An 18,881-nucleotide genomic window follows, 5' to 3' on the forward strand; every position below is an offset into this window, starting at 1 on the left:
ATAAATATGTATACTTGTAAAGTTATAATATCCTATATATTGCAGAAAAATTATAATTTTTTCTTTGCATTTATCATCTTGATAATCAAACTTTGATGATAACACTGAAATCACAATTTAAAAAAAAAATCAAGTATTATTGAGTGTTCTAAATGCGTAAATACGTTTACTAAACTAATAAATCATAAATTTTCAATATTATCAATTTTTAACTATTAATCACTTCACAATATTTACAAAGACGCGGACTCTCGTAAAGATGTCGGTCTTTAATTAATCATGGTGGAAGGGATTGACAATCCTTTCAGCATGGTCTTTAATATCTCGTTGGTGATATTACTAGCAGAAAAAAAACCTGAGGAGGCCAATCTTTTTTCTTGTCAGTTTTTTATCATCAAAATCGCCTGTACACTACTGCCACTACATCCATTTTCAGTTTGAGAACTACGTGACATTTATACATTTTTTGATACTATCGATAAAATCGAATTGTCGAAAGTAGATATGGTTCGCCTCTGTACTAAATCCTCAGGATAGAAGTGTGCCGACTATTCATAGGAAGACTAGTTTAATGAATCCTTGAATGAAAAAATTTTAATTTTGCATTTTGTATATATGTAAATAAAAATTGTTGAATTTTAATAAACGAAATTGAAAATCCAAACAAGTTAATTTAGTGAATTTTGTTTTATAATATTTATTTCATAATATCTTAGAAAATTATGAAGTTATGTTTCTTTATGCAAATTTTTAGATCATTTTTACCAAACATAATTATTATAATATGTATCAAAGTTTCTATATAATTATACAGGGTGAATCAGAGTTATTGAATTAACTTTTTACCTATGAAAAAATTATCGACTTCATATCTAATTGAATTATAACGTATGCAATTATTTTTTCATAAGATAAAAAGCTAGTTCAACGACTCTGATTCACTCTATATATGTATCAATTACTTATATTACCGATGAGATACTACTTGTATTAAAGATCGACATCCTTACGAAAGTTCGCTTCCTTGTGAATATTAAAGTGAAGAGTCAAAAATTGATATAATATTGTATTAATTTTATGATTTATTAGTTTAGTAGATGTAATTATGCATTTATAACTCAATAATACTCGATTTTTTTTTTAAATTTACAAGTACGCATATTTATTTATGGAACATTTATGTAATAAAAAATCATGAATTTAATAATGTAGTAATGTGAGCCAAATATTTATGTTAATAATAATAAATTTGTATCAAATGTCAACGTTCTTCAATTACTTCCGGGCCCTTTTTATACCGCCGTAAATTTGTCCATGGTTGACATTTAATAGTATCTCGTCCTATATATATTAAAGTCTCTAGCAACTATAGAGACTTTTAAAAAATTCAATCTTTATTAAACATACACATATATTGTCAATTTTTTAGGGGTATATTAATTTCTAAGGTATATTAATTTAAGATATATTAATATTTTAAGGTATAAATACTTTTAAGGTATATACTTTTTAAATTATATACAAGTGCTTTTTCAGAATATTATTTTATTAGGTTATCTTTGTATGAAATAATAGCATGAGATTACTAAGAATACTTCAAACGAAAAATTTAATGAAGAATTTCAATTTCAATTTTAATTTTAATGATATGTGAGTAATAACCCGATTATGCTATGAAAACAAATTGTAAATATAAGTTTTTTTAACTAATTAATTGTATACAGTTATCGTACGAAAGTTACACGATTAATAATGTTGTCAGAGATAACGAATTTCATTGCCGAGAGACAGAAGAGATCGTTGTCAGATATTCGGGTTCTTATTAATTTTAGAAGATTCATTCTTTTTCCTGTTGTAGGGTTGAATTCCAAATCACTTCAGATATTGTTATTCGTCTTCATGCTTCAAAGATATAATATCCAAGCAGAACAACAAGTCACGATAATGTCAAAATGATATTAAAATGAATTGAAAATGATTGAAAACTTTTGATGATCATTTTGACATCATAATGTCGTTGTTCTGCTTAGGTTCTCTTTGTCTTGCAAGTTAGTTACATGATGAATCTTGTATAACGAAATAAACAATAACAAGTGACAAAGATCTACATATAAATGATAATATAAATAAGCAAAAAAGCTAATTCGGTTAAATCAGATTTTGAGATTAAATATTTCTGAATAAATTTTTATTATATCTTCCAGATGTACATAAAACTAGATAAATTGCATCCTTTACATGCTTGTTTTTAGTTCATAAAATAAAATAGACCGCGACATATATTTCATAGATTAATGCAATAAATTGATAAATTTATTTATATCGATGGAAGAAAAGAAACGATTTTTCACTTCTTTGACTATAATCCAATAATCGCAGTAATGGATCTTTAATATCAAACGCAATATATAAATAGAACAAAATATTTTGAATACTTTGAAATATTGTTATGTTTAAACTGTTTAAAGAATATATTATTTTCGTCGCCAGTATGCGTTGTATAAGTTTCCTCAAATTTTAGAGGCAGTCTGGAGCAACTTGGTGAGATGTATAATTTCCTTACTTATTATCTCAAATTCTGTGAAAAAAGAACGACATATTTGCAAAATAATATTTCTACTTTGTATTGATATTGCGCGACAAATAAAAAATTTTCTCTTACCATGTAGTTGCTCCTGCATCTTTTTCATAGGAAACATAGATTGACAATCTTGTAGATGTGGAAAGAAGTCACTGAAAGACGTTCCGCCAATGGTATTGAAAATTATTATATTAGAAATCCACCGATATATCGTCAATATGTACTTTACTCGAAGGGATTCTAAGTGCTTGATTCTGTTCTCTTTTTCAAAGGTGGATCTTTTGATATGTGTGCGATTCTCTAATTTTTTAAAGAAATTCTTATCTGTGCCTATTGTAATTTTCTCGGATGCTTTTAAGTTTTCGTTTACTAGACGTTTAGTCAATTTAACGTTGTCCATGAAGTCCTTGATGGTTATTTCCTCATCATCTAAAAAAATCGAGGTATTTGTGAAATAATATTTTTATTTTGACATGATATCGTGCATCTCTACGGCCAAAAGTCTATCTCACCTTCCAGTTCATAGCCGCTCTCTTTCAAGGGCAATGAGAAAGGCTGATCATCCAGTGGAAGCTGAAAATCATTAAAAGATCTTCCTTCAAGGGTACCGTGCATAAATAGAAAACCATAAGAAAACCACTCTTGTGTTATCTGTGAGAAAATGAATAGCTGCATTTCTAATGTGTAACGTATGATTTGTTTGGATTTGTATACACTTTCAGTAGAAACATCGATGCCTTCGGTCGATGACTTATTCTCATGCTCCAAAACATCTGCGGTATTATTCTTATCTATATCGATCAAGAGATCAATATTTTTGTATAATAATATTTTATTTTGGTGTGATATCGCTCATTTCTCTCATCGCAAATAATTTTTCTCTTACCTGTCGGTCCGTTGTAATTTTTTTCCATTGGCGATGAAGATTGACCTTCCAATGGAGGCTGGGAGTTCTTATCGACAGGATTCTTGTAAATATTCGGGTAACGTATACGAAGGGCCCATTGATATGCAACAAATTGAAACTCGCATAGTTTGATATTGAGATTTAACGATATTACAGCATCCTCAGATTTTAGTCTCTCATTTAAATCAGATACGATCGAATTAATAGCAAGAAGGAGAGCGCTGGTCATTCTTGATAATTCCGTTTTCTCGAATAAATCCTTTGATTCTTCACGTAACTTGTCGTGGATCGTTCTGATCTCGTTTATAATATCGGAAGGATTTATTATTTGACCTGCAAAAGATTGAGATTCTTATGAAAAAATTTTTCTTTGATACAATATTGCACTCCTCTACGACAAAAAATTTCTCTCACCGTGTGTGTAGCCCTCAGGGTTCGGCATACATTTCTCTCGAAGCTCTAAGAGATGCTTGTGGTATAATTTGCCGAGAATATTTTGGACCATTACATCGGAGATCCATTGATATACCATTATTACGAACCGTAATAGATGTGTCTCGGTATCTTTGGTCAAGTTTTGGGAGGATTTAGTAGCATTCTTTATCATTAAAATTTTATTAAATTCCTTTAACTGGGATGTGATTAACTCAATGTGCTCTATAATTTTGGTGGGGGTCATTTGATCTACGTAAAAAATCAAGATACATATGAAATAATATTTTCATAGCGTAATATCGCGACACAAAAATCATCTCTCTTACCTCCTATTCTTTTGTCTATGTCTCTTTTTTCTACGGGCACTGAATATTGATCTTTCAGCGGATACTCATTAAAAGATCTTTCTCTGTTGTTTGAATAGGATATAGAACTGCTCCACTTATATGATAACCAGAAGAAGGAATATAGATTGATCCCGAATGTAATCCTGAATCTCTCGGTTTCCTCATTAATATTATACAAATCTTGAAAGGAATTAACATCTTTGGTCAGCGATCTATTTTCAGGTATGACATAACTTTGTACGACGACACAGTACAAAAGCAATAATTGCGCGATCTAAAGAAATGAGAACGCAATTTTTATAAATTCATAAGGCCTTTTATTGTCGATCTAGGTCTCTATTTTGTGTTCCTAATTCTTATCGACAATAATGACATCGTTATATGGTCATAGCGCAGCTTTTTCATCTCTGAATTCTTTGAGATAAAATCTCATTCTAAAAATTGAAAATTGGAATAGTCTTGAAAAAAAGTAGTTCAATTTTCAATCCTTAAAAATAAGATTTTACTCTTTAGAACGAGAATTACTCTAAAAGTTTTAGGGAATACTTTAAAATCCGCTCAACGATCGTTAAGCGTTACAGAATGGGTTTAAAATATTACTATTAGGTGTTGGAATTAATTCGTAGCGTTTTACAAGTGATGGGAAGTACTTTCATTAATGTATTTTTTAATGCTCATGTGAAATAAATAACATTCTTTCATTTAAAAACGCTACGAATTAATTCCAACACCTAATAATATTTTATTTTTATGATATTCTGGAATACTCGCTAATTACTTATGATATGAAAATATATATGATGAAAATTATAGAACACGAGTGTAGATTCTAAGTATTCTAGGCTTTTTTCGTTCCGTTTTTCAAATCCCATGAAAACGGAAACAGACTGAAACCGACACGATTCACTGATGTACGAGACTTGCATTCTATAGTACAGATTTACAACAATAACGTAAAAAATCATGTTCAATCGGGCATAATGCATCAAACGGACAATCGCGACAAGTGAAAAATATCTGATGGTGAAATGTAGTTATTTAAGATTGTAATATTTACTCGCGTTTTAAAAGAGAATCACGACGACGTTTGCACGATTACATACCTTTATATGTTTTGTGAACATATTTCTGAAATAGTACAAACGTTCCCCGACGAATGTATTTTCACGATGTGTCTAGGTTCGCGATCGATTATTAACTGATGTGTCTCATTTCGAGATGTTTTGCTTTCTTACAAGGAGATACGTTTTCCTGATTTTGTTGACCTTTGAATACTTACATGCTAGTATAGATCAAAACAAAGGGATTAAAACAAACGACCAAGATATTGTGTTTAGAGTTTTTTATAGGTTGTTATGAATAGTCTTACAGAAGACAACACATTTTGAGAAAAATAATAAATGTTTCTCTAAATATGTTAGAACGGAAGAAATATAAGAAAAATAAATTTAAGTAAAAGTTTTATAATTTCCTTTAGAAATCCAATTTAGTATTGATTAATTTAATATAAAAAAAAATAATTAATATCAATGTCTTCCAATATTAAATTTCTATGAGAGATTTCAAAGTTATTTTATGCTCAGTTTTTTAAAAAATTATTATATTATCTATATATATGTATATTTGAATATGTTCTGTAATTGTATCAATTATTAAATAATAATTGTTTTTGAGAATTTGTCAATCTTTAAGACCCATTTTCATAATTCAAGGTAAATTCTTAACTTAAACAATTAAAAATTGAAGTTCAATTTATTTATTATCACTTTCCAATTCTAGAATTGGAAAGAGATGAGAAATACATTGAACCTCGATTAAGAGTTAAATGATGTGGAACTGGGCCTAAATGTAGTTACTCATCTTTAAATAATCTTTAATTATAATATCAATTTCTTAGCATATATAAAATTGCAATGCAAATGTAAAATTGATAGAAGGTTCAAACAAACGAATAAAGATCTATTTATAGATAAAATTAACTTATTAAGTCGTCAAGAGAAATTAAACAACTGATTAATATACAATGTATGGAACGTTTCGACTATACTAAAACTTTTTAGCCAAATAATTACATTAAAAAATAAATATACGTATTATATAAAGATAATGAAATATGTATTTATTGTATTAACATGAGAATATGCGCACATCGTATTAAAATATGATCATTTGAATGTAATTTTTTTTTGCGACCCAAAAAAGCATTACATTAAAGTCAAAATAACAAGGGCAATAAGCAGTAATGGATGTTAGCAATTCGCAAATTATATAAAAATAGTTATATAAGCCAACTATAGCTTTAATTCACAATATTATCAAATCAACAAATATAAATTTCTGAGAGGAATTAAAGCATCTTTAAAAGAAAAGAAATAGATAAAATTGTCGCCTACCTATATTGAGGAAAACAGTGTCGTTTATCAATCATATATATATATATATATATATATATATAGATAATTTTTGTGCCATATTTGTTTAAATCATATGTCGATGGATGCATATCAAATATGCACTTCAAATATTCATTCTGATGATAAAAGATCCAACAAAATTTCCTCTAAGATGATTGACCGGGCTCAATCTGTCGTGATTAACTCCTTCAGACTCTGCGTACATTGTAATGTATGTACATCAAATTTGAAATTATGAAATTATTTAATTCTATATCAATAATGAAATTATTTAATTCTATATCGATGATTTTAGATTTAATATATAATTACATAATAATTTATACGTTAAAAAATAGTCAAAATTTTGGAAAAATTAATTGTTGAGTATAAATTACCCTCAACAAAACTTGCAGCAATGTTGTTCTGTACTGTTGAGATCTTATCAAAATGTGCATTAAAAAATGTGAATTAAAAAAATTTTGATTATTCCAATAAAATTGAAGAAGTTACAATTAAAATATAATATAAGTTAAAATACAATTTTCTACTTTTCAAATCGTATATGAATGTTTCTTCAGAATATTATATTATTATATTATCTTTATATGTAATAATAGCATGAGATTACTGATAATACTTCAAATGAATTAATAAAGAATTTTAACTTCAAGACAATGACATGCGAGTAATAATCTATTCGATCTTGTATTACAGACATAAATTGTAAATACAATTTTTATTTTTTTATAAATTTTAATAAATTGTATACAGTTTTCGCATGAAAGTTACACGACTAATAACGTTGTCAGATAAATCGGGTTCCTAATTTTAACGATTCGTCTTTTCTTCTCTATCGTAGAGTGGAATTCCAAACCACCTCGGATATTCTTACTCGTCTTCATTCCTCGAAGATATAATAGCCTAAGAAACTCTTTATTTTTTTGTTGCAAGTTCACGATAAATCTTTTGGATCTCATACATCAAAAATAACAATAATAATAAATGACAAGACTTATATGATAATACAAATAAGTGGAAAAATTAATTCAGTTAAATCATATTTTGAGATTGAATAATATTTCTGAATAAATTCTTATTACATTTTCCAGTTATACATAAAACTAGATAAATTACATCTTTTACATTATTTTTAGCTTATTTTTAGTTAATAAAATGAAATAGATCGCGACATATATTTCATAGAGTAATGCAATAAAATTTTTGTCGATGAAAGAAAAGAAACACATGATTGACATTTTTCATTTCACTATAATCCAATAATTCTAATAACTGGATAATTCACTATTATCCAGTGGATCCTTAATATCAAATGCAATATATAAATTGAACGAAATACTTTGAGAAATCAAAGTACATTATGTTTAAACAGTTTAAAGAACATATTATAATATTTTCATCGCCAATATGTGTTGTATAAGTATCTTCAAATTGTGGAGGCAATCTGGAGCAACTGGGCGAGATAAATAATTTCATCACTTATTTCCTCAAATTCTATAAAAGAACGAGATATTTGTGAAATAATATTTCTACTTTGTATTACGCATTGATATTACGCAACAAATATTGTACATTGATATTACGCGACAAATAAAAAATTTTCTCTTACCCTTTAGTTGCTCGTTGGTCTCTTTTACGGGAAACATAGGTTGACATTTCCTTAGATATGGAAAGATGTGACTGAGAGACGTTTTGCCAATGGTATTGTAAATTATTATATTAGAAATCCACCGATATATCGTTAATATGTACTTTAATCGAAGATAATTCAATAATTCGTTGATTGATTCAACGTTAGATCTTTTAACATGTATATATTCCCTGGCATTTCGTAATTTTTGAGAAGATTCATTATCAGTGTTCATTGTTTCCTCGAATATCTTTAAGTTTTCGTTTATTTGATGCTTAGTTAATTTAACATCATCCATGAAGTCCTTGATGGTTATTTCGTCATCTATGAAAAAAATCGAGATTTGGATAGATTGGCAGATTATATTGATATTTTGTGATAACGTTCCTTTCTATGGCTAAAAAAATCTTTCTTTTACCTTCCAGTTCACAGCCGCTCTCTTCCACAGGCAATGAGAAAGATTCATCTTCCAGTGGAAGCTGAAAGTCATTTAAAGATCTTCCTTCAGTAGTATAGTCCTTATAAGAGACCCACTGATGTGTTATCCGTCCGAAAATGTATAGCTGCATTTCTAATGAGTGGTGTATGGTTTGTCTGAATTTGCACACCATTTTAGTAGAATCATCAATCGTCTTTCCATCGATCGTCAACGATCTACCTTCGCGTTTCAAGACATCTGTGGCATTTTTCTGCTGATCTATATAAGGGATCAAGATTTTTGTACAAAAATATATTTATTTTGGTGCGATATCGTACTTTTCTACTGCAAAAAATTTTTCTCTTACCTGTTGGTTCGTTGTCATGTTTATCTGTCATGTTTATGGGCAATGAAGACTGATTTTTCAATGAAGACTGGGAGTTCTCATTGACAAATTTTGTACGGATATTTGGATAACGTATATTAAAGACCCATTTATATGAGAACAATTGAAGTTTGACTATGTCCTCATTGAGACGTGACGATATTATAGTTTCCTCAGAATTTAGTTTCTCGTTTAATTCAAATACGATCGATTTAATTAGTTTTATGAGCTGTTCGGCCGTCGAATTACCTGCATGAAAAATCAATATTTTGATGAAGTAATATTTTTATTTTATCGTGATATATTACGCGAAAAATCTTTTTCTTACGTTTCATTGTATGGCTCTTTTCCTCCAATAATTCCTTTGATTTCCTTGTATGTAATTGATTATGGATTATTTTAATGATGCTTATGATATCGGAGGACATTATTATACGATCTGTATAAAAAATTGAGATTCTTTTGAATTCCACTTTGACGCAATAATTGCGCTTCTCTATAATAAAAAAATTTCTCTCACCTTGCAGTGCGTAATTAGTCTGTGCCAGATGGGGTGTACATCTTTTTGGAAGCATTAAGATTTTCTCGTAATACGATTTGCCGATATTATTTAAGACTATTACATCGGAGGTCCATTGATGTATCATCATTACGAAGGTAAGCAAAAGGTTTTCGTCGAAGTCATCTTCTTTAAAATTTTCAAGGGTATTAATAACAGCACTCGTTGCATCTTTTTGAAATTTCTTTATGTAGGTTACGATCAATTTAATGCGCTTTATGAGTACGTTGACGTTTATCTTTCGACCTATGTAATAAATTAAGATACATTTGATACAATATTTTCATTATGGAATAATATTGTGCCTCTCTATGACAAAAAATCATTCTACCTTTCACTTTATTGTCACTTTTTTCTACGGGTACTGAAGGTTGATCCTCTAGTGGATGCTCATTGAAAGTTCTGCCTTCGACAGATGATTTTGAGAGATAGACATCAGAAACGTTCCACTTATATGAGAACAAGAAGAAAGGTAATAGGTTGTACTCGGTTAAACCATTCTTTCCTTCTTTATTATCATTATTGTTTATTATATTATTACACAAGTCTTGAAAGAAATTAGCGTCTTGTTGCAATCTATTTTCAGTTGCGACGTAACTTTGTACGATGACACAATACAAAAGCAGTAATTGTGCGATCTAAGGAAACGAGAATTTGATTTTTATAGATTCGGCCTTTTAATGTCGATTTAGGTCTCTATTTTGTGTTCCTAATTCTTATCGGCAATAATGATATTGTTATAGCGCAGCTTTTTCATTCTCTAAATTTTTTGAGATGAAATCTCACTCTAAAGATTGAAAATTGGAACAGTCTTGAAAAAAGTAATTCAATTTTCAATTTTAAAAATGAGATTTCTTCAGAATCACTTTAAAAGTTTTAGGGTATACTATATATAAAATCTGCGCAACGATGATGTAACGATGATGTATCGTTACTGTCGTTAAATGTTACAAAATATTGGATTTAATATCTCTAATATTTTACTTTTACGTTGATTTTTGATATTCCGGAATACTCGCGAATCACGATATAAAAATATCGACATATATATGATGGCGATTATCGAACATTCGTACACGAATGAATACGTGTAGATTTTGAGTATTCTAATCTTTTTTCGTTTCATTTATTTAACACCACGAAAACAAAAGCTGGAAAACAACGCGATTCATGATAAGTAATTCAATTCGTGATAGACAGGATTTGTTCTAAAGTATAGATTTACGTGATTTCGTAAAATCATGTCCAAATCTGGCATAATGCATCGAATGAATAATAATTGCGACAATATAACTGAAAAATATTCGATGGTAAAGTGTAGTCTTTAAAAATTGTAATATTTCCTCGCGTTTTAAAAGAGACGATAACAATTTGCGCAGTTACCTTTATATGTTTTGTAAACATATTCTCGAAATAATACAAACGTTTCCCGACGAACGTATTTTCACGATGTGTCTAGATTCGCGATCAACTACTGACTGTCGCTTCGAGACGTTTTATTTTCTTCCAAAAAGATACCTATGTTTTTCTGATTATGACCTTTAGATATTTACATGCCAATATAGATCAAATAGAGGAAACAAAATGACTGAAAGAGACCAAACTCAAGAGACCAAAACAAATGTATTTATTCCTACTGAAAAAAATCCTGTCACAAAGTTACATAATGAAATCATGTATTTAAAACATGTAAATTACGTAACGGATTGTTCTAAATCACGTGATTTTTTAAAATGATGTAATTTCAAAAATCACATAATATTACAAATAATTTCATCCATCATGTGATATAGTTATATAGATGTTATATCAAACAGAAAGTTTTCAAGAATTGAATAACAGAAATAAAAGAAAAAGGAACATATCATCGTACTTTTACGTAAATACATAATTTTAAAATCATGTACTGATTTGGAACAATTCATTACGTAATTTACATGTTTTAATTACGTGATTTTATCATGCAACGGTGTAACGTATTTTTTTTCAGTAGGGATAGTTTTTCATAGACTCTTACGCCCATTATTGATGGCAAAACGTTTTGGAAAGAATAAACGTTTTTCTAAATATGTCGTCAGAATGAGAAATATAAGAAGAACAAATTTAAACAAAAGTTTTATAATTTTTCTTAGAAATGCATTTTAGTACTGGCTAATTTAATATTAAAAAAAATAATTAATATCAATGCCTTTCAATATTAAATTTCTGTGAGAGTTTCAAAGTTTTTACACTCAGATTTTTCAAAAATTATTTTATTATATATATGTATAATATATTTGGAAATGTTATGTAATCGTATCAATATTGTTTTTGAGAATTTGCCAATCTTTAAGTGTAGTTAAACTTATCTTTAAATAATCATTAATTATAATATCAATTTCTAAACATAAAATTGCAATGTAAATTGGTAGAAAAGTCGAACAAACGAGTTTTAATTAATAGATCAAACATTAAAACCAATTTATTAAATCGTCAAGAGAGATTAAAGAACTAGTTAATATACAATGCATAGAACGTTTCGACTGTACATCTTTTCTGCAGTCAAATAATTACAATAAGAAATAAATGTATGTTTATATTATATAAAGCGTAAGACGTAACGTATTTATTATATCAAAATGAACGTGCGCACGTCATATTAAAATACACTTAAATATAATTAATTACTTAAGTATAATTTGAAAAAACGTTACATTAAAGACAAAATAATAGAAGCAATAATCAGCAATGAATATTAGCAATTTACAAATTATATAAAAATAATTGTATGTCAATTACAACGGTAATTCACAACGTTATCAAATCGATATGATTTTAACGAAGTTCTTAAATTTCTAAGAGGAATTTAAATGTCTTATTAAAAACAAAGAAATAGGTGAAATTGTCGTCTAGTTATACTGAGAAAAACAGTATCTTTTTATCAGTCAAATATGTAAATATACAATAAAATTTAATACAAAAGCATTTGTATTTAAATTATATATTTGAATAATAATAGAATAAATTTTTTTGCATCGTTGGCTTTTATGTCTTTATTCTTTTTGTCTAATAATTGGATTTATTTATAAAGTCTATTATAATTGAATTTTAATCTAATAAATATGTGACTAAAGTAAAAAACTGATAAGGTAAAATATTATTTTGTTAATATGAATAGAATTAGAAATTTTGTTGTTTAAGAAACAAAAAAAAAGATTAATTTGAAAACAAAGAATTATATATATATTTAGAAACATAGACTTGTACACTAGAAGTTTTTTAAAAGGTTACTTTTTCTTAAAAGGTTACATATTTTGCTTTGAATAATTCTGCCGATTAAATTAATCGTCTGTTAACTCGTGAAGTAATCTTTATTTCAACATGAATAATGTTTTGATATGAACAGACTTAATTTTTTTGTTGTTTAACATATATGTAACGGAGATTAGATTGAGGATAGTGAATTATATATTTAAAATAAATTTGATTAACTCGTTAAATAATTTCTACAGTATTAGTATACATAGAATTAATTTCTTATTATTTAATATATAAAAAAAGATAAAATTAACAATAATAATATATTTACAATTTTTATTCTTTAAATTTTGCTCATTGTAAATTAATCGATGATTAATTCGTCAAAAAATGAAGTATTTTATTAACATTAATGAAATTGTTAAGTTTTTTTTTTTTCGTTTAATACATGGAAAAGGAATTTAAAACAAAGAATATCGAATATTATATATATGATATATAGCTAGAGTTTCTTGTAAATAATATCAAAATCGTTTCAACTTTTAAAAATTGAATTTCTCGATACTGTTCGATATATGATTGTTCCACCAAATGCACGTCAATTTGAATCTCGGAGGAAAGGATTGTACTTGTAGCCAAGACTGCACTATGGTTGTGTTTTAATATGCGCTGTTGATATTAAAAATCTATAATTTATTATTTTCTGACGTGTTACCTCCAATTTATATATCTGTTGTGCAAATACACACACAATATGTATATACTTGTAAAACGAGGGTGTTCTACACATATGCCATCTCGTGTTTAACTTTGGAATGACATTAGGAAAATCAGTGAAATAAAACGCATGGATAATACAGTCGATAGTACAGTCGATACAGCATTTTCGAGCATATAACAAGCGTAGATATAATTTGTTTCACGGCCAATGCGTGTGTGGGATGTTACGCCATTATTGCCGTTATGATATTAACTAAAATTTTATAAATTTGTGACGAATATAATACTATTAATTCTCAGATTAAACATATACCTTTAAATTAGTGCGAAGAAAACCAATTAGTTTGGTGGAAGTTACGAGGATTGCGAGCTACGCTAATTTCATGTTTTCAAAGGTTAGATTCGTGATGTAACTATTTATTATAGAAAAGACATTTGTGGACTTTTATAAATATTGGTATTAACGTGTGGTAATGTAAAATTACACATAAAAAATCATTATGTTTTGTACACTTTTCTACGCGAGCATGTACAATGATCTGCTTTTAATTGCTTTGCCTTTAAAACATACATTTATTATATTTTTTTTATTATTTATATCTGAACGGTCATTGGTGTGCTAGGACTGCATAAATTGAGCTAATAACTGAATTGAGCGAATAATTATGCAATCCTGTTTGGAGAAAACGAATATTAAGTTGAACATCTAAATGTCGATAAATCTAATATATGTCACACACATTATTTCTATATTTTAACTTTTATCTTTTTTCTCTTTTTTTTATTTTATAATTATAATTTATATATTTTAAAATTTATCTTACGTATTTCCGTTAAAGATAACTAAACATTTTATTTTTGTAAAAATTACTGTAAGTTATTAGTAAATCTCTAATAAAATTAATATTAATATATGATTACTATTGAAATTGCAATTGAAAGAATAGCCTGTTCTATTATTAAGTCTTAACAGTATCGTTATAGTTATATTATAAAGTATACATAATAAAAAAACTTAACAACAATATAACAATCATGACATTACTGTAAGGAATTATAGAATAAGTCTGCAGAGCAATTAAAAGCATTTTTTGAAATTATTAATACATTTTATGAATATATTAACAGATTTTTTAAATCAGTGTAATAACAATAATAATAATAATAATAATTTTGTTATATAGACTTTGTATAAAGAATATATTCTATAAAGAGTTTAAAAATTCGCATTTTTTAAAAAGAATTTTTGTAATAATTTAATTAATAGGATTGAATATAATTCATGATCTCTAACAAATGTTATTAATGTTGTTTTCAGACTCGGAGTAAAAGTGATATTGCTCTCAGCAAAAAATTATCGTACCTATTACGTCATGGCGCTACAAAGGAAGGCTTAAATATTAAACCAAATGGTTTTGTTGCAGTTAATGAATTATTAAATAAATCACTACATCAGTATACTACTGACGATATCAAGAGAGTAGTAAAGGAAAATAACAAACAGAGATTTACTCTTAAGACTATTAATGGTATTTTAGAGATTAAAGCAAATCAAGGACATTCTATATTCAAGATCAATGAATTGAGTTTGAAAATACTTGACCTTATAGACTTTGACATAATTCATGGCACCTATTTTAAGTACTGGCCAAACATAAGAACAGAAGGTCTATCACGTATGAAAAGAAATCATATTCATTTTGCAAAGGGATTAAATTTTATCAACGGTTTACGTCAAAACGCTGAACTTTTTATTTATGTGAATTTTGGGAAAGCAAAGGAAGATGGTTTAATATTTTTTGAATCTGAAAATGGTGTTGTTCTTTGTGCCGGAAATTCAAAAGGATTTATTGAAACAAAATATTTTTTGAAAGTGATTACCGCTCTTGGTCAAACATTAAATTTGAATTAAAAATAATAAAATCTTTATCAAACAACAAACATAATTAAATATAATAAATTACGATTATTTTCACAACTTTAAAACATGAATTCTCAATCGTATAATGAATCTTTCAAACATAAAAGTGAACAAGTCCCCACGAGCTCAAAATATCAAATAACAAATTCAGAACAAAAATCACTTGAAGAAGAGCAGCCTTATTTATCAGGAAAGTCACTTTGTGTTTCACCTTTACCAAAAACTTTATCGCCAATGGATTTAGTAAATTTTTTTCGACAATTTGGAACAGTTAAAAGACAACGTTTTGGACAGGATTTCTTTTGGATTGAATATACTGAAAGGTAATAAAAATTTATAATTAATATTTATGATAGAGAATGTACAAGAATAAATTTTCGTCTATCTAATTCATAGAAATATTTATATATTGTTCTATTTTTTTTAACATAGAGGCGATTACAAAATAATATTAGTTTTTTTTAATTATAAACAAAGAAGTTATATTTTTTTACTCTGTAAAAATAAAGATTTATTATCGTTGGTTCTTTTCTTTTAAATATTAGAAATCTATATAATAAGTTTTTATTTTTTTTTCTAATTTTTAGAATATTTAAAATATTTATTCTCTTATTCTCTTGTTTATAATAATCACTATTTAAGAAGAAAAAAAAGAACACAAATATTATTGATAACTAAAAGCATGTGAATAAAGGTATTATTCTACAAAATATTGCATTTATACTTTGTTATTGCATTACAGGAATCCTACTAATATTTTAATGAGCAGATCAAATTGGCTACCAAATGAAAAATTATGTATGAGAAGACTGAGGAAAAGTGAAAGTAAGATATACACACACACACACAATTATTATATTTCTTAATAATTTTGAAATGATGTGACTTATACATACTCTGTTTTACAGCGCAACTACAAAAACCTACTAATTTAACAGAGCCACAACAACAAAATGACACTGTTCGGAAAAAAAAAAGATTTGAGAATAAAACTGAAGAAGAAGAAGAAGATCCAATAGGTTATGATCGTATAAAAGATGTTATTGAAAACGAAGTGACATTTGATAACGAATTAGCAGCACTTTTAAATGTAGTACAACTTACTGAAGTTGAATTAACAACAAGATATAATGTCATTTGCTCTCATTTGAATGAAATATTCAGATCGATTTTCCCAGAATGTCGGACATACAGATTTGGTTCAACAGTGGCGCAATTAAGTTTTAAAGAAAGTGACTTAGATATCTACATGTACGTCGGTAAAATCGGTAAGAGATTTTCTAATTTTATTATTGCATGAATATATGAGTTGCATATTTAAATAACGTCCGTTTCAGGTTTGCCGCCAAATTATTATAAACCGGATATGCCATCGCATATATGGACGACAATGGTTTTCAAGAAAGTGAGAAGAGTTATGTATAATTTGAAATCTGTATTTACCAACATAATATCAATTCCTAAAGCGAAAACACCTATTATAAAATTCCGTTATATACCGACTAATGTCTCCTGCGATATTTCCTTCAAAAATGGCCTAGGCATCTATAAAAGTGACTTTTTACGATATTGTGCATTACACGATCCTCGATTAAGACCACTAATGCTACTCATCAAGTATTGGGCGAGGCATTTCGGGATTTCGGGTAGTGGAAGAATTTCTAGTTATGGATTAGTATGTCTAATTATTTTTTACCTTCAGCAAGAATCGATTGGTCTCCTTCCGCCTTTACTACACCTTCAGAGAAATTGTATCCCACAGATTTTGAATGGCTGGCAAGTAAATTTTAATGAAAATACTGTGTTACCAGCCATTACCAACAGCAGTAATATTGCAACACTGCTTCACAATTTCTTTACCTTTTACGGTGAATTTAATTTTACCGCATGTGTGCTATGTTTATTGGACGGAAAAACATATTCATTGCCTGATTTCGCACAGTTAGATAAATTACCCAATTACATGGACAGATATAAAAGTTACATCATGGATAATAATACTAAGAAATTGGATATTTATAAGCCAGTATGTGTGCAAGATCCAATCGAACTTAATCAAAATACAGCTGCAAATACGTCAGATCGTGCATTATTAGCATTTCAACATTGCTGCAAATTTAGCGCTGATATTTGTTCAACGGCTAGTGAAAATAATTACAATTATTTAATAAAGATGTTATTCACTTCAATACCTCCTCAATTGAAACAATTAAAGAAGAAAAAAAAGAATTTCAGAAATGTAATAAAGGCTGGTCGTTTTCTCCATGCTGGATTACCAGAAGATTTCGATACACGTACAGATATTACTAATAAAGAGCAATACAAGAAAGATAATTGGTATTTCATCACTTTTAATCTAATAAGAGATATCTTTGAAAAGATTTTTAAACTGCAAGTGGAAGTACTTCTCGATCAAGAAACGAAACAACAAAAGGTTGAAGTGTTATCTGATGTACACACCAAAAGTTATCAAAAAGTAATGTTTCATTGCACAGGGAATAAATGTGTGTGGTATAATAGAAAGAAAAATGGTAGAACTCTTTTGGATCTTCAATTAAGTCTTCTGGAGAAAGAAGCAATTATGTCAGATAAAGTAGTGGAACAATTAAAAGAACATGATGAAGCAAATAACATAAAGCTAAATTTTATATGTACGTTAGAAAAGGCGGATAATCCTGTAGCGGTGGTTATATTGCTAAATGATGAGGACAGTCAAAGTTACATTTTTCGACAATTTGAGTGTTTCGTAAATAGTTGGATACCAAAAATAATAAACAAAACATTGCTACACATGCTGCAGTACAAAAAGACCTATGATCAACTGTTATGTCACCAGTCATGATGATATTAAAGTCGTATGTTTTTCGGCACGGACCAAACATTAGCGGTTCTTCCTATGTGTTATTCTGTCGATACTTCATAATAGAATTCTGATCATATTTGTCTGATTAGTTCGTTTTTACAATTAATAATTTTAGAACATGTATAAATTCAGAATCCTTAAAAAAAAATATATATACATTATATATATATATATATATAAATGATCTAGGATTCATAAAACAAAAAAAATTTCATTTTATGCTTTTTAATATTTATATTACAATATATTTATTAAAACCATATGATATTTAGGAATTATAATGTTTTAGAGTAAGTATAATCGTAACATACAATAAATGTAGATTTTTATAAACATAATATATGCTTATGTCTTCGCTCTTCTCAGATTCGTATCGAAAAATCAATCAAGTATTACATTTCCTACTTAGAATTTTAAATTGAGCAGTATTCACAATGCACTTAAAAAACTAAAATTTTTTTTAG

General features: G+C 27.7%; 4 protein-coding genes across 5 annotated transcripts; 2 read left to right on the forward strand and 2 right to left on the reverse strand.

Moving 5' to 3' along the window:
* Positions 1-2,173: 2,173 nt before the first annotated feature.
* Positions 2,174-5,480, reverse strand: LOC105150953 (hypothetical protein). The gene is made up of 7 exons (XM_011064357.2): positions 5,374-5,480; positions 4,250-4,544; positions 3,903-4,172; positions 3,468-3,821; positions 3,094-3,372; positions 2,663-3,010; positions 2,174-2,578 (listed from the first exon to the last, which is right to left on the reverse strand). Exons 1-7 carry the CDS (start codon positions 5,392-5,394, stop codon positions 2,511-2,513), a joined length of 1,635 nt encoding a protein of 544 aa, XP_011062659.2. The 5' UTR covers positions 5,395-5,480; the 3' UTR covers positions 2,174-2,510.
* Positions 5,481-7,417: 1,937 nt separating this feature from the next.
* LOC105150952 (hypothetical protein) lies at positions 7,418-11,149 on the reverse strand. Of its 2 annotated transcripts, none has more exons than XM_087402792.1 (8): positions 11,060-11,149; positions 10,008-10,125; positions 9,638-9,922; positions 9,446-9,556; positions 9,100-9,366; positions 8,733-9,011; positions 8,294-8,638; positions 7,418-8,178 (listed from the first exon to the last, which is right to left on the reverse strand). In XM_087402792.1, exons 1-8 carry the CDS (start codon positions 11,078-11,080, stop codon positions 8,111-8,113), a joined length of 1,494 nt encoding a protein of 497 aa, XP_087258918.1. In that variant the 5' UTR covers positions 11,081-11,149; the 3' UTR covers positions 7,418-8,110. The 2 variants fall into 2 exon arrangements, with proteins under 2 accessions (XP_087258918.1, XP_011062658.2); XM_011064356.2 differs by having other exon boundaries at positions 10,008-10,314.
* Positions 11,150-13,772: 2,623 nt separating this feature from the next.
* On the forward strand, positions 13,773-15,777 carry LOC105150949 (tRNA 2'-phosphotransferase 1). The gene is made up of 2 exons (XM_011064354.2): positions 13,773-14,028; positions 14,952-15,777. Exons 1-2 carry the CDS (start codon positions 14,017-14,019, stop codon positions 15,543-15,545), a joined length of 606 nt encoding a protein of 201 aa, XP_011062656.2. The 5' UTR covers positions 13,773-14,016; the 3' UTR covers positions 15,546-15,777.
* On the forward strand, positions 15,621-18,782 carry LOC105150951 (speckle targeted PIP5K1A-regulated poly(A) polymerase). Its single transcript, XM_011064355.2, has 4 exons — positions 15,621-15,877; positions 16,297-16,379; positions 16,463-16,822; positions 16,892-18,782. Exons 1-4 carry the CDS (start codon positions 15,621-15,623, stop codon positions 18,394-18,396), a joined length of 2,205 nt encoding a protein of 734 aa, XP_011062657.1. The 3' UTR covers positions 18,397-18,782.
* The last annotated feature ends 99 nt before the right edge of the window (positions 18,783-18,881 follow it).

The sequence above is a fragment of the Acromyrmex echinatior genome, chromosome 2, assembly GCF_024713525.1.
Source record: "Acromyrmex echinatior isolate Ae372 chromosome 2, ASM2471352v2, whole genome shotgun sequence".
NCBI classification, from domain to species: Eukaryota; Metazoa; Arthropoda; class Insecta; order Hymenoptera; family Formicidae; genus Acromyrmex; species Acromyrmex echinatior.